Source organism: Garra rufa, chromosome 18 (genome assembly GCF_049309525.1).
Source record: "Garra rufa chromosome 18, GarRuf1.0, whole genome shotgun sequence".
NCBI lineage: Eukaryota > Metazoa > Chordata > Actinopteri > Cypriniformes > Cyprinidae > Garra > Garra rufa.
The window spans coordinates 4796022-4813043 of record NC_133378.1 but is presented as its reverse complement, the minus strand read 5'-3'; the positions used below and the strand labels follow the sequence as shown (position 1 = coordinate 4813043).

The window sequence follows — 17022 nt, the reverse complement described above, 5'->3', positions numbered from 1 at the left end:
TTCACTTATAGTATCGTCGCACAGCTGGCACTTTCACTCGAGTGAGTAAAGCTGCAGACACCACAGACGGTGTCTTCACTCGCTCACAGCACAGTCGCACAAAGCCAACAAAAGACAGAAACGTGGGAAGTGAAAAACTGGCACAGATTGCAATAAATGGTTGTGCTGTTACCTCTTTACTGGGTTTCCCAGCATGCTGTTGCTGCAGGAGCTGCAGGTGGAGATCTTCTTGCTGTTTCTTATAGAACTCCTGAAGCTGTTGCTGAGAAAACAGTAACACCAAAAAGTCACCTATCAATCCAAGGTAATTCACGCAATAGTATATTGACAAATTTCATTTGATTTTTTGTCCAAATTCCGTTTTTTACATTTTCATTTTTCTAGACTCTGTTTTAATGGTTAAATAAAATTGTATCAATCAAAAAGCAAGTCAAATTAATTGCAGTCAATCACAAAACGTACACAATTTAACAGCAATCTGTTAAAAGTTGAACAAAAAATACATTAAGGCCCTATGAAATCAGTTTTATTTTTTCCAAAATTTCATTGTATTTTTTTCCAAATTATTTTTTTCGCATTTTCATTTTTCTGGATTACGTTTTTTTTTTTTTTTTTTTAGATTTTTTTTTCTAGACCCTGTTCTAATGGTTAAATTAATTGTTATTAATCAAAAAGCATGTCTAATTAATTGCAATCATGAAACTTACACAAGTCAACTGCAATTATTAAACTTAACAAAAATTATATTTTTAAAGCCCTATAAAATCAGTTTAGTTTTTTCCTAAATTACTTTAAAAATATATATATTTTTTTTTTGTTTTAATGGTTAAATATAATTTTATTAATTAAAAAGCATGTCTAATTAATTCAAAATCAACAAACTTGTACAATTTAACAGCAATTTATTAAAAGTCTAAAAATAATTAAATTAAGGCCATCTGAAAAATGTTTTTTCCTCTCAATTTTTAACAAATTTTGTGTTTTTCCTTTTTTTCCCCCATTTAATTGTTTCATAAAATTTTAATAATAAAAAGCATCTCTATATAATTCATTTTATAAAAAACAAATTTATAACCCCCCCCCCCCCCACACACACACACACACAAAAAACATTTTTGTTTGTGTATTAACATGTTTCTCGTAAATAAATTCTGGTAAATATTTATTAAAAATAATGTTTTAAGAATTTTATTAGTAGTACTACTATGATTACATTAAGTAATAAATTTGTCTCACAATTTCTTCAAATCAAACAGACCTTTAAGTTTCTATTTGTAAACGATGTGATGGTATTTTTGGTTTTTCTCACAAGAAACGGTCAAGTGCTTATGAAGTGACTCTCAACGCAGTTTCAGAGATTATGTTTATTATGTGTTTATGTCTTCATACACTGAGGGCGGCGGAGACTGAAAACACAGCGAACGTCACGCGTGATGTAGTATGTGTGTAGTAAACACTGTGCATTTGCATTCATTTACACAGAGACACAGAACCTGCAGGATTCATATTTAGTATTTTGTGGCTTAATATTCACAGACAGTAGTCCATATCGCACCTACTTTTGATTTATTCATCCAAAATTTGGCAAATTCCATGTAATTTCAAATTGTACAGTAAATTCTGTTCTTATGACTGTATTCCAGGAATTCTGTCCACATTTTCCACATTGCGAATATCATATGGCCCTAGCAAAACACATACTGGTTGACCACAACTACACAAAAAATTTAGTGTTAAACAGTAATGACTGAAACTGAAATTTAATATAGCAACACTCCCAGTTTTTGTTAATAAAAAAATAATAAAACAAGCATTTTTATATGTGACCCTGGACCACAAAACCAGTCTTAAGTCGCTGGGGTTTGTTTGTAGCAATAGCCAAAAATACATTGTATGGGTCAAAATTTTTGATTTTTCTTTTATGCCAAAAATCATTGAGAAGTAAAGTTCATGTTCCATGAAGATTTTTTGTAAAATTCCTACTGTAAACCTATCAAAATGTAATTTTTCATTTGTAATATGCATTGTTAAGAACCTAATTTGGACAACTTTAAAGGTGATTTTCTCAGTCTTTTTGATTTTTTTGCATCCTCAGATTCCTGATTTCAAATAGATGTATCTCGGCCAAATATTGTCCTATCCTAACAAACCATACATCAATAGAAAGCTTATTTGTTGAGCTTTCATATGATGTATAAATCTCAGTTTTGTCAAATTTAACCTTATGACTGGTTTTGTGGTCCAGGGTCACATATTTTAGTTTTTATGGAATGGGGCCTGTAAAAAGGTTGAAGACTATAGCCCTGAGTCTCTTTCAGTAACAAACTACACTAAATGATACTTTTTTTGGTTGTGGTGCTGCAGATACAGAGCTAATCCACACTGATGTGTGTGTATGTGGGTGTACCTGCTGTAACATGAGGGCCTGTTGTTGCTGCAGTAACAGTTGGAGCTGCTGGGGGCTCAAGACCTGCTGCTGAAGGATCTGCTGCATCTGCTGCGGGGTGATGGCCTGAGGAGTTATCATCCCCACTGATACAGCCACCTACAGACATACACATACAACCACTTCATTATTTATCATACAGTAGCTGTTTGTTAGGCTGGTCCTAATACCAAAAATGTAGGAGTCGATACCAGTACCAGTGAAATTTCACGATTCTCATGATACAATAAAATCTAATATGCTTTTATTACATTGTAAGATAATGATTTAAGTAATTATTGAATAAAAACACTGATTTAACTTTTTTTCCAATTAAACAGTCAGTGATAAAAATTAATTAATAAAGTAAATTGTGCTGGCAGACGTAACAAGATCAAATATTCAAACGTTCACAAATTAAAAACTAAAACAAAAAGTAATCAAATGTGAAAAACGACTACAATTATTGCCATGGTCTTGAATATTAGTGATGATATATTTCTAATTCAGCACTGTCAGGATTAAATAATTTAAATGATTTAAACTAGCTGTGTATTTTCTTTCCGTTTGGCTTAATGTTGTGCTAATGCTCGTTTTTCAAGTTAATAAGTTTATCCAGCCAGGTGCAGAGAATGCTTGCCTCTTATGCTTCAATATTTCCAGCAATTAATATTAACAAGATAATATACAGCAGAAGGTCGATTAGACTGCATTTACACTGCAAGCTATAAAGCACACATCCAATATTATGACAAACACCCAACGTTTTGTAACTCATTTATATTCACTTTAGACATAACTGACTGTGCTTTCACTAATAACAAGACACACATTTTAATCATTCGCACACACACAGCCTGATCATCACAAGGCATGAGTGTGCATCCGGAAATAGTCAGATTGTGTGTAAGTATTGAATTAAGTACTGATTTGGTACCAAAGTCACTGTATTTATGAAACTGATGCATTATGGACAATATGTCAAGCTTATGATATTTATTAGACTCTTGAAAATGGTTTGGATGATTGATTTCATCAAGTTGAACACTGCTTGAAACACTTCATTTGCACACCTTGAGATGCAAAAAAAAGCACATCTTTAAAAACAAAGGGCTTTCCACAAAGCCAATTTCAAACCTCTTCCCTAAGGACAGCAAACAATTTAAAAACAAGTGAACAGCTAAAAAGAGATACCAGAGTAAGACTATGCCAGACCTCTTTGTATATATTATTGTTTAGACATTCAGGGAATAGTTTCCAAGTCCTCTGGGCCTCAACGGTCAACATCAACAAAACCAAGTAAACAAATACACAAACAATTTTAAAAACCACAATGCTTACAGTGCTCAATAAAATGCAAGGGCAAGCCTCTCTGCCTACAACTGGAAAAACATCTCTCGCAAGCATTCATTTCAGTTATCTCAGTTTAATTTGCCCATAAACCGAGGCAAACAACCAGTCAAGATTAAAAAGACAAATACATTATTCATTTGTTGACAGCAGCTCAAACACTGCCATTAAAAATGCTACCAACGAAAACAGAAAAACAAAAATACCCACAACAGAGGCGAGTGTTTTAAATGTAAATGCATTGGATTCACAATGAGTTAGCCCATGCTTCACTTGGCCTCTAGCAATTACCACATCTCAAGCCAAACACACACACACACACACACACACACTCACTGCTTTTAAGATGTTTACAATAAACATAAACAGAATAATTAAAGTCACATTTACGGATTCGTATAAATAATACATACTGGGGTACACAGCAACTGTAAAAACAAAACTGGAGATTGCATTTTAATTAAGTCTGTGAAACACAAACAAACACAAATTTCCAGTAAAGAAGTCTGTGTTCAGTCTCATATAAACATACTGCTGGACTGAGATACTGCAACTATGAGAGAACAATAACAGCTGACTGTTGTACTCACAAGATTTCCCATACTGTGTGGCGTGCATGTAGAGGGGCTGATCGTGGCCCAAAATCCGGGAAATTAAAGAAAAAGGTCATCCAAAAAGGTAAAATTGAGACATTTACTTTTATAACCTTTTCTTTGAAGGAACACAAAGGAGATGTTTAGCAGAATGTCTACGCTGCTTAGATATCAACTCATTCACAAAGAATTATGAATTGTACGGTTTTTGAAAGATACTTATATAATGCCCAAATTGTTTATAATAGAAAAAAGTACTAAAATACCTTGCAGTCTGTTGCCAAATTATTAAATAATACGTATTGTAATGTATTTCTGCATGATACACTGTTACACCCCTAGTTTACAGACTTTTTAACACAATACAAAGGTGACAAAACAATGCCAAAACTGGTCTAAACTTAATTTCAGTACATTTATAAAAGCTAAATATTTATGGTATTATATTTAGGGGCTGTCACTAACGATTATTTTCGTAATCGAGTAATCGGTCGATTGTTCTGACGATTAATCGAGTAATCAGATAATTACAATTATTTTTATAGCAATAAAAATTGACTTCGGCGAACACTAGCCTTTAAAATTAGTTAAAATACATAGCAATGAAGCAATAATAGTTCAAAGTATAAAAAGCTAGTAATCAAATAGTTTTATTGAACAAAACTCTTAAAAAACACTACCAGTCAAAAGTTTGAACACACTTACAAGTGTCCAAACCTTTGACTGGTATTGTACATGTATTCTGTATTGTACATGTATTCTGTATTATAAACAATAGAGCTCATGTACATTACGCATTATAACGAATGAATGCAGAGGGAGTCAACGGCGTGACAATTGTTTTTACACTTTGCAGCTTGCTCTAAACTTTGTTTAATATTGACTAAACAACATTTAATTTAAATAATGTCCCTTAATCTTTAATATTTGTCAATTTCTTCACTGTATTTTCGTAAACGTGGAAATCAAAACGTATAAACTTAAAGTGGAAATTAAACTTTTATTTTGAAATCACAAAGAACATGCTGTATTCTTCTGTTTGCGTAAATCTATAAATGATTTACCTTTACAAATCTGATGGAATGGCGCACGTTGTGTTCCCAGATAAACTTAATAATGAACCCAAACTCACAGTAATATGAAGAGATAGAGTTTGAGATGCTTCACACATGTAAATGATAACAGTTTGTGTGGAGCAGCATTTACTGTGAAAGGAGCCGCTCTGACACACACTCATGTAAACTACACTACAAATAATTTAGATTTTTAAAGTGAATTTAATATGTCGTCCAGCCTTGGAAAACAGTCTAATAATGCGATTCATAGATTCTCGCCCAATCAAGGATTTTTAAAAACAAGATACTTGAATTAGATCAAGGAATTGTGACAGCCCTAATATATTTTACTTGGTAAGTTTAACTATTTACCCATTTTAAAAACTGTTTAATGATGCATCTTTATGTACATGCTGTCATAAGAACAAAGACTAATTTTGCCTCATAAAAAAAAAAAAAACAGCAGGGCCCAAGCAGCTCTTGGTTCAGTCGGAGTCAGGCATGACTAAAATTAATGACTTGCGCTTCACTAAGCAAGTCGGATTAATTCAGTAACTGCTGCAACTGATTCAGGAGTGCTTTCCTGCTTGTCTGTGTGTTGCATGCAACAAGAAAGTGTTTTTTTCTTTATTGTTGTTATTGTAATATTTCATATCGCGAACTCGCAACTCAGCTGAAATATGATTTCTTCCATCGCGGTGCTTTGGATTCAGCAGCGGCCCACTGCCAGCCTTACAAAGTGGTGCAGGAAATGTTGTATTCCCTATTTATCAGTAAAAGAATCACTTCTAAGAAGCTTTAATGCAGACCTTAGATGCACCCATGTACACCTATACTGTATAAATGACCACACACAGGCTTTGTACAAATGAAATTGCAGGACTTTTGAGGACTTTAAGCACTACTTTGTTTGATTTTCAAGGGCAAACAGTAGGGGTGGGAAAAAAAAATCGATATTGCAATATATTTTTGTGCTCTGTCGCAATAAATAATCGATACACTAACAGCCAATATCGATATCGACATTATTACAACACAAAATGATTAATTTACCCGTTGTCAGTGTCACTGTCACTACTCACTACCCAATATCTACCATTCTGTTTGCGGGGGGCGCTGTTCGAGTAAATAGGGGTAAAGTGGCAGAAGCAGCAACCAGTGAAGAACACAAGTTAACTAACACAACAACAGAGAAGCGCAGAAAAAAGAGAAGTGAGAAGAATGGCGGAAAATAATGAAAAACAAATCAAAGATCCACCCACTAGTTGAGCATGCTGATCAGTTAGTGTTCCTCAAGAAGAATATGCCTTGATGTGTCCACTGTCCAGGTTAACGTAAAGCACTTTACAGTAACTTACTACTGACGTTTCACTATCATGGTTTACACATGTTAATTAATGTTCACATGTTGTTTTTTAATGTTCATGCACTTTTATCTGTCTAGCTGTACAGTGTTTACATTTAAGACCAGGAGGCAGTGAGTTATTATGCAAATGCATATTTCTTTGCACAAAGATTTCCTTATTATGGGTATTTTTTTCTTTTTCAGTAACATATATCGTGATACATCGTTGATGAAATTTCTTCCAATATATTGAATATCGTAGATGTGCAAAATCGTGATATTATCATTATCGTGGGCCACATAATTGAATCGTGAGTTATCTGTATCGTCCCACCCCTAGCAAACAGAATCTTACTTATCAAATAATGTCTTCTCTTTAAAATTCTTATTAAAAAAAAAAGCATATTAACATAACAAAATGGCAAAAATAAAGCACATGCAAAGTATTACTACTAAAGTATTACAAAGTATATTACACTTTTACTATAGTAAAATCACAGTTAATTTTTTAAGGGATTTGTATTTGTGTAAACTTTCTTTTTTTGCTTGTTTTATAACTGCACTGCCTTAATTGTTTCATGTTTTCTACTGTTTAAGAAAAAAAATAAAAAGATCTGCAAAACTGCTCCTTGGTTCCAATCTAAATCAAATGATTAATGATCCACATCCTGAAGTCCTGAACTGAATAATGATTCACGAACCATCATTTCAGATCAGGACTCGGAGCGCTGGATTCCGAATCATTTGATTTAGATCAGGACTTCAAATCGCGTACCGTGAATCATTTCTTTTAAATCACTCAATTTGTGAAATTAATCACAAAGCCATTCCGACTCAAATCAAATTATTTGCGATGCGCGATTTGAAGTCCCGAACCTGAAACCTGAATACCTTTTGCGCCTGTCATTTTCACTACTCCGGCATTGTCAACCCTCGAAAATGAAGACTTTCGAAAACACTGCAGACCACGTTTTAGCTTGAAAACTCCGGGGTTGCGTTTCAGTGTAAACAGACCAAAATGGATGGCATGGCTACCCATATTTGCTCTGCATATCCTTGATGACTTTTGTAGAAACACAACCCAAAACATAATGCTCATTTGTTGCATTTTGGAGGCTCATTTAAGAAAAGTAACCATTAAATTGCAATGTAAAAAAAAAAAAAAAAAAAAAAAGAAGAAATAATTGTATTTTTACACCACAAGGAAAAACAGCATTTTATTACGGTTACTTCTCTTAAATAAGACATCCTTGATGACATATGCAGCCTGAATGGTCATGTGACATGCGTTTTCCGTTTATCGCCAATGTCGATCTATCGGCCGATAAGTTTTTCTGTTTGGCAGATGTGTTCAAAGCAGGACTTTTATTTTGACAACGCAGACAACGGCAGCGCCTAAGCACATAGTGCTCACATTCTCCCTCGTTTCCTTTCATTGTTAACAGTTCTGTCTAAAATGGATCATAGAAGTGTCTAATAATCACATAGAACTGTTAAACAAAGGAATTCAAACATTTACAAAATGATAACAATTGCTTTTATATTATTAGTAATAGAAAGGCAAACATTATAATACTTTCTTGTTTGCCGTCAGCATTCAGCAAATACGCATTTATGTAATTTAAACAAATCTTTGAATGACAAACGAATATTTAATTTCACATACCTTGCAAACTTAGTGAAATCCAACTGTGAGATCTTGTGAAGCGTGCACTTGAATATTCCGTGATCGCGTGTGCTTTGCGTGACAGTCGATCCGTGCAAATTGAATGCTGAACTTTACACTCATGATTTTAAACTATGCTGTGCCTTATCCATTTGCCCACTGCAATATTCATGTAAATTATTTATTTTTATTTATTTGTGAAAATACTTCTGAAGTAGAAGTATTTTTTTAATCCATTTTCAAGTGATTTTTAAATTTCTTAAATATGAATTTAAAAAAATTAAAATTATATTCGCTTTATATCGGCTATTGGCCATCATGCTTTCCAGGGTATCGGCAGCCAAAAATAATATCAGTCGACCACTAATGTAGACGGAGATTGTTTCTGAAAAGTGAAAACACCAGTGTAGACGAGAATCATTTTTATTTTAACCCTATTTTAACCCTAACACATTTTAAAACAAAAACGCACTAGTGTAAACATAGCTTTAATTTAATCTGGCTTTTCTAATTGCTTAAAATGAATGATCAAAATCACGAGTTTGAATCAATTGGAGCGGACCCATCATAAATGACATAATTAATTTGGTTGATCTATTCCTCTTTTTGCATCTTCAGCCATGTTTACACAACATTGTCAGTACTACCACTGGTTTAGTTCACTAGTTTTATGACATAAACTAAAATATTTTTATTGTGTAACAAAGATATGTGCTTATTAAAAAAAATAAATAAACACTTGTTTCATAAATGCATTGTCTATCAATAATTCAAGGACATTTCAAGTATCTCTTCAGGAATATTTCTATTTTCAAGTGTTTTCCAGGCCTTAAATTTCAACAAGTCAAATTCAAGTACTTTAAGTCTCCCCTACAAACCTTGTAGAAGCAGCATATTTTACAAATTAACACAAAAGTACTGCACTTAAAAAACAGCCCAACAACAAACAAAACATTTGCTTGTGAAAAAGCTACAAAAAGGCTTTTCGAGTCTCAACAGAAATGTTTTAAATGTCAAAGCCTGAGAAGAACATAAGCATGCCAGCAAATTAATGTAAATATTCTCTCTCGGGGGCACAGTAAAGCACTGATGAGTGTTGTCTCCATGACAACAGACAAGTCCAAACATTGTTTTGTTGTTGTTATTGTTCTTGCCAGTGTGTCAGAGAACCAACTCCCCATGAGTGAGTACATGTCAACAAGCGATCGCTTCTGAAAACACAAGCCATAAATCAACGGGCTTCAGCAGCCCAAAAACAAATAGAGCCCGTTGTTATTCCCCTTCAATACCTTGAACAATTTTGGTGTGGTTCCCCGCCCAAAGTAAAAATAACATTCTTTCCTGCACTGTGCATCTGGGTAAATATAAATTGCAAAGGCAAGGGGAAAAAAAAACAAGAGGGGAAAAAGGCTCAGTTCTGCGAACACAGCCTTTAAAAAGACAAAGAGAAGTAATTCAGGGAATAAAATTACAGCCCGAAGACAGTGAGTCACAGAAACAAGGTTCCAGTGAGCATTCAAAGCTTTCAGCCTTTTGTCAGATCAGATACCAAGGACTCCTATTGGTCATTCACTTACTGTAGTTAATGACTCCCTCTTAAGATCAAAAATAGGAACAGTTCTGAAACACAATGCTCGTCTACAATGTGAGCAACAATGAATCTTCAACAAATATTACAGCAATTTAGAGAGTTCAAAATGAACACTATTTGTTGAGAAAAAATGCAATAGTTTAGTTTAACTAGCAGAGCTTGTCTCAGTACTCACAGACCTTGATATCTCCATAGGCGGCAGGAACAGAGAGCTGCGCAGAATGTTTAAGAACTAGTGAGAATACAGTAGGAGGATACCGCTGCTTTCAACTACCCCGTTGACCAACCCACCACCTCCAATAACGCTCTCACTAGGATCTCAACCCTAACGTAACCATCCAGTCACATGGCTCGGGCTAGTAATCCCGCCCCTTGCACTTGCCATAATGGCATGTTGGCTTGAACCATTGACTACGCGAACCCTCGTTTCACCACTTGCATGCGCATTCACACGAGACGCACGTAAAGAGCATTCAATCCGTGATGAATAAATAAAGGCAGCTGTGCACTGGGTAGCATATATTGTGTTTGTTTGGAGCTAAAGCTCTACAGCTGTCTAACTCACTTCAGTAGTACAGCCTTATCTGTTAACTGACAAGACAGAAAATACTTGTTTTACAATGGGCTACACAGACAATAAAAGTGAACTTGTAATCTTCCATCGTAACAATGTGTAATAATAAAACACACCCTGATTGTTCCATCTCTTTATGATCTGTTGAAGGCAGCATAAACAAGTCGGTTTGTGTAATAGTGTAAACAACATGGTTCTCTGGAGGTGTGTGTGTATGTGTGTGTGCTGTGGGCGGAGGAGGGTATGGCTCTACCTGCGCGTCTGCCTCTTTTTCTGTGCTCTTGGGGGACTTCTCACCACTCGGTTGCTGCTGCTGATGTTGTTGTTGAGCAACTTGTAGCGCCTGAAGATGCCAAAAAAACAATAACATGTTTCTGAGTGGTTTCTGAGCTGCTCTGCTCTCCCAGGACTATTCACATTGTTTTCAAGAACACAGATGCAAAGGCAACGTATTTCGTAATCTAGATTGGTTGATAATACAGTGAAAGTTTAACCAAAAAAAAAAAAAATTGTGTTGTTTACTGACTCTCATGACATTTTAAACCTGTATGACTTTTTTTTCCTGTGGAACACAATAGAAGACACTACTACACAATTTTAGGGTTAGTAAGTTTTTTTTTTTTCTTCAATAAATGCTTAAATAATTAAATTATAACGATTAAATTAAAACACCAAATAACAAATTGCTCAAAAGTGACAGTAAAGATGTTTTAAAAAAATATTATTTCAATATTTTGTTCTTATGAAAAAACTAATGTTCTATGTCAACCCGTTTCCGCCAGTGAAATAAAAAACAAAAACAAAAAAGGTATTTGCAACTTTTTCTCTCACAGTTCTATTTTCCCCCTCGCAATTTGAGTTTACAACTTGCAATTCTGACTTTTTTTCTCAGAACTATGATATAAACGCACAATTTTGAGTTATGAAGTCAGAATTGCTAGACCTAAACAATAAACTCGTAATTCTGACTTCTTTTCTTACAATTTTGAGTGTGTATCTCGTAATTCTGACTTTTTTTCTGAGAAATGTGAGATATAAATGCACAATTTTGAGTTATAAAGTCAGAATTGCAGGATATAAACTTGCAATTCTGACTTTTCTCACAATGTGAGTTTGTATCTTGCAATTCTGACTTTTTTCTAAGAACTGTGAGATATAAACGCACAATTTCGATTAATAAAGTCAGAATTGCTAGATATAAAGTTGTAATTCTGACTTCTCACAATTGTGAGTTTGTCTCTCGCAATTCTGACTTTTTTTCTGAGAAATGCGAGATATAAATGCACAATTTTGAGTTATAAAGTCAGAATTGCAGGATATAAACTCGATTCTGACTTTTCTCATAATTTTGAGTTTGTATCTCGCAATTCTGACTTTTTTCTAAGAACTGTGAGATATAAACGCACAATTTCGATTAATAAAGTCAGAATTGCAGGATATAAAGTCGTAATTCTGACTTCTCACAATTGTGAGTTTGTCTCTCGCAATTCTGACTTTTTTTCTGAGAAATGCGAGATATAAATGCACAATTTTGAGTTATAAAGTCAGAATTGCAGGATATAAACTCGATTCTGACTTTTCTCATAATTTTGAGTTTGTATCTCGCAATTCTGACTTTTTTCTAAGAACTGCGAGATATAAATGCACAATTTCAAGTTATAAAGTCAGAATTGGTAGATATAAAGTCAGAATTACAGGATATAAACTCGCAATTCTGAGTTCTTTTCTCGCAATTGTGAGTGTATATCTCGCAATTCTGACTTTTTTTCTCAGAACTATGAGATACACAATTTCGAGTTATAAAGTAAGAATTGCAGGATATAAACTCACAAACTCACAATTGTGAGAAAAGTCAGAACTGTATCTCGCAATTCTGACTTTTTTCCTGAGAACTGCGAGATATAAACGCACAATTTCAAGTTATAAAGTCAGAATTGCTAGATGTAAAGTCAGAATTGTGGGATTTTTTTTCTCAGAACTGTGAGATACAAACTCACAATTGTGAGTTATAAAGAAAAAAAGACTGATATGTTCACAGAATTGCAGGTTTATATCTCACGATTGTCTATACTTTTAAACTCGCAATTGCAAGTTATAAAGTTATCACAGTTGACTTAATTTCTCAGAATTTTGTGTTTATATCACACAATTGCGCCTTATAAAAAAAGGTTATTGCGACTTTTCACAATTCTAACTTAAAAAAAAAAAAATCCGAATTGTGAAATAAGTCGTAATAACCGTTTTTTTTTTTTCAGTAGCAGAAACTGGCTTCCATGAAAAACAGCAAAAAAAACTACTATCAAAAAATATAACCGTTTCCACAAAAATAGGATGAAAAAAATGTAATAATTTCATAAAATAAATGCAGCTTTGGTTAGCATGATTTTTTTAAATCATTAATTTAAAAAGACAGAAAAAAAAAGTATTTTAAATAATGTTACAAACAGCTTTGGTTACTAAAAATAACTCCACACACACACACACACACACACACACACACACACACACACACACTTGGAATGACTAGATAGTGAGTAAATGATGACAGCATTTAGATTATTAGGTTAACTATCCCTTTAAGAATAACTCCACTAGATATATCCGTGCAAGGGTTTGTTAAAAGTGATCACAGCCATAATGCAAGTCTCTTGACAAGTCCTCACAGAACAAATGAAGTGATGATTGTGCAACGCTTTTATTTAATAATAACCTGTAAACATCCTGCTATAACAGTCGTGCAGTGCCAGTGCATAAAGTGCAGAGGAGTCAACCTTTGGCACCATTAACAGCCGCGGTCCCTTGGTGATTGGATCCTATCACACATTCCTCTGAAGACTATCACATGGTAACATTTGAAAAAACATTAGCATACGTCTTTGCATGAGACAATCTCAACCTGCTCTTTATTTAAACCAGAACTTTATACACCTTCTGAAATGGAAAAAACAGTTGTCAGGAAACAGCCACAAAGTAAATACCCCAGCTGTGCCAAAGCAATGAGAGGTCTCCAAAAGTTGTTGAAAGGACGTCTCTCTCACTCGCTGTTGCTTTTGTCTTATTTTCCATTGTGAGGCTCTCCAGATAGAAATCAAGGAAAGAGAAATGCAAATAGTGCAAGCAAACAATATCCACAGTGGTGGGACCATCCTCTCGGATCTGACCTCTTACACCTCTGAAGGGTCAAACATCTGGCCCTGTGGAACTCCCCTTTCTCTAACAGAAGGGTGGAGAGACGAGCAAACGGACATGGGAGACTTCAATAGCGAAGCGTGAAGAGAAAAGGGAAAGCAGACAGATCATGACACAGTAATCCTTGGGAGATGAAAACAACATGGGAAAGCATTTACAGAAGCGTTTCAGAGCCTTCTCCGTTTTTTAATACGGGACGGTGCCCTGAACCCACAGCTGTCTGGCCGATATTCCAGAGTTGACATAATACATCTGGAATCCGAACACGGGGCATCACAGCGATGTGTGGCTCTCTCTCAGCATCAATCTGCAGTACTTAATCACTGCGGTCACAATTTTAGCATGTGCGTTCGTTTTACGCACACACATACATGGATAAAAGCATGCGTAAAGATTTTTAGTGACAACAGGACAATTTCTGAGAGGCGGAACTATGATCACAGAGCCCCCGATTCACATCAGACGGGTGTGTCACACATACAATTGCTCAATTTTTCTATCTAATAAGCAACAAGGCTATTGTGTAACAAATGTTGACATACCAATAAAAGCTTCATTACTTTGAGAATGCATTTCCTGGAACGCTTTCAACACGTCAGTCTCGTGTAAGGCTGGGCATCGCCACAGATTTCACAACTCATTTCCGATTCAACTCCAATTTCTTTAATTCAATTTAAGGTTCTGTGCCTTTACTCACCTAAAACCTCACCCTCATGTTGTTTTGCACCTATATGACTTTCTTTGAAACAGCTAGAGAGATATTTTTAATATTTCGTTGAGCTCTTCAAGTCAACATTATACAAAGTCTTGAAAACAATTTGGGTTACATGTGTCCCTGGACAACAAAACCAGTCATAAGGGTCAATTTTTAAATTGAGATTTATACATAAAGCTGTATAAATAAGCTTTACATGGATGAATAGTTTCTTAGGATAGGACAATATTTGGCCGAGATACAACTATTTGAAAATCTGCAATCTGAGGGTGCATTTATATCTCAATTCTGACCTTTCTCGCAATTGTGAGTTTGCATCTCGCAATTCTGACTTTTTTCTCAGAACTATGATATAAATGCACAAATTAAGAGTTATAAAGTCAGAACTGCTAGATATAAAGTCAGAATTGTGGGATATAAAGTCAGAATTGTGGTAAATAAACTCGCAATTCTGACTATTCTCACAATTGTGAGTTTGTATCTCGCAATTCTGACTTTTTCCTAGAAATATGAGATATAAATGCACAAATTAGAGTTATAAAGTCAGAATTGCTAGATATAAAGTCAGAATTGTGGTATATAAACTTGCAATTCTGACTTTTCTCGCAATTGTGAGTTTGCATCTCACAATTCTGACTTTTTTTCTCAGAACTATGATATAAATGCACAAATTAGAGTTATAAAGTCAGAACTGCTAGATATAAAGTCAGAATTGTGGGATATAAAGTCAGAATTGTGGTAAATAAACTCGCAATTCTGACTATTCTCACAATTGTGAGTTTGTATCTCGCAATTCTGACTTATTTCTGAGAACTGTAAGATATAAACGCACAATTATGAGTTATAAAGTCAGAATTGCTAGATATAAAGTCCGAATTGTGGGATATAAACTCGCAATTCTGACTTTTTTCTCAGGACTTTGAGATATAACCTCGCCATTGCAAGTCATAAAGTCCAATTCTGAGGGGGAAAAAAAGAAATTTACAGAATTGCGGGGTTTATATCTCACAATTCTGACTTAACTCACAATTGTGAGTTTATAACACAGTTGACTTCATTTCTCAGAATTGTGTTTATATCATGCAATTCTGAGAAAAATTTTTTTGTGAAGAATTGTGAAGAGGATTAATATCCTAATGATTTTTGACATAAAAGGAAAATTTATCATTTTGACCCATACAACGTATTGTTGGCTATTGCTACAAATATACCAGTGCTACTTACAACTAGTTTTGTGGTCTAGGGTCACATAAGGTCCTGACATTTAATCTGTGTGACCTAAAAATATATTTGGGAGCATCTGTGCGAGTGCAAATAATTGTTGTGGTGCGACCTAGTTTAATTTATCTACATAATGTTTGCTAATTACGGCACATTTCCTGCCTGTGCCAGTATAAGCAGTCAATCACTCTCTTTTACTGACACTACACTGTTTGTCAAGTGACAGGGAGCTACCCCAGAAACAAACACGGTTTACAGCGGTAAGCAAGGTAACGCTATATTGCCCCTGTTTCATAAGCGCCACCTGCTGTCAGAAGCCTTTTTCACACCATAATACCAGTAAATTACCGGACTGACTTTACCGTTAACTACAAAAAAAGAACTGTTCACACAGGCAACAATGTTCCATCTTTTTACCGGTAAAGTGCCATTCACACATCACTTTCAAAATACCGGTAAATTCTGACATCAACCAGAAATGACCTCTAAACAGCTGTGCTTCCTGGCATTGTATTTGTAAACACAAAGAGAAAAACGCACTCAGTGTTTTTGTTGATGTTTTTATTTTTGTGTCAAACATTTACAGTCATGCAGCTGCTTTTGGCCCAGAGACACCATATGAAACTGATTTCATAGGGCCTTAGTGCTCCTAACTTTTGTTAGTTTGTTAATATCAAGCCCTGTATACCACATTGTATATTACATCTTTATACAATATGCATATTAATAATGTAACAATGCACCCCAAGCCAGATGAAAATCAAGAAAATGTAATGATTTAAGTCGGTTAAGATGTTAAATGAAATCACAATAAAATTGGGGGTGAGGTTTATATGAACGTATCTCTGAGAGAAACTGACTGTCTTCAGAAAAGTTTACATGCCATAGTGTTTAGTGTGTAGTGCGGCAAAAACTATAACTATATTGCTGCTGTTTCATAAGCGCCACCTGCTGCCAGACAGTGAATTTGCATCTTATGCAGCCCGTATGATATTTTTAAGTATTAGCTCCACAAATCTAAATTTTGTTTTGCTTAATTTCGAAATCATACAAACAATTTTAATCCAAAACTGCTCGCAGCATCTTTGTTTAGATTGTGATTGAAATGCAGTCGTTGCCTCTAATTCTAAATGGAAAGAGCACTGGCAAAGCCTTAGTAGTTTCTTTTATTTGGATTTTAGTAGACATTTCTTTTATTTGGATTATTTATGCTTAATTTGGGATTTGTTCAAAATTAAATTCTAAATAGGTTTGTTATTTGACATTTCAATTTCACAAAGGAATGTGCAGCATTTTGT

The 17022-nt window shown here is 34.6% G+C and overlaps 1 protein-coding gene across 3 annotated transcripts in view; it reads right to left on the bottom strand.

Moving 5' to 3' along the window:
- The window catches only part of foxp1a (forkhead box P1a), a 61259-nt gene that overhangs the window by 23660 nt on the left and 20577 nt on the right, over nt 1–17022 (bottom strand). Inside the window, exons 3-5 of one of the 3 annotated variants that reach the window (XM_073823006.1) lie at nt 10853–10942; nt 2408–2545; nt 173–262 (exon numbers count right to left, since the gene is read on the bottom strand). In XM_073823006.1, coding sequence (XP_073679107.1) covers nt 173–262; nt 2408–2545; nt 10853–10942 — 318 coding nt within the window. Of the gene's footprint in view, nt 1–172; nt 263–2407; nt 2546–10204; nt 10321–10852; nt 10943–17022 lie in introns of those variants that run through there. The other 2 variants (XM_073823008.1, XM_073823007.1) reach the window with 2 other exon arrangements.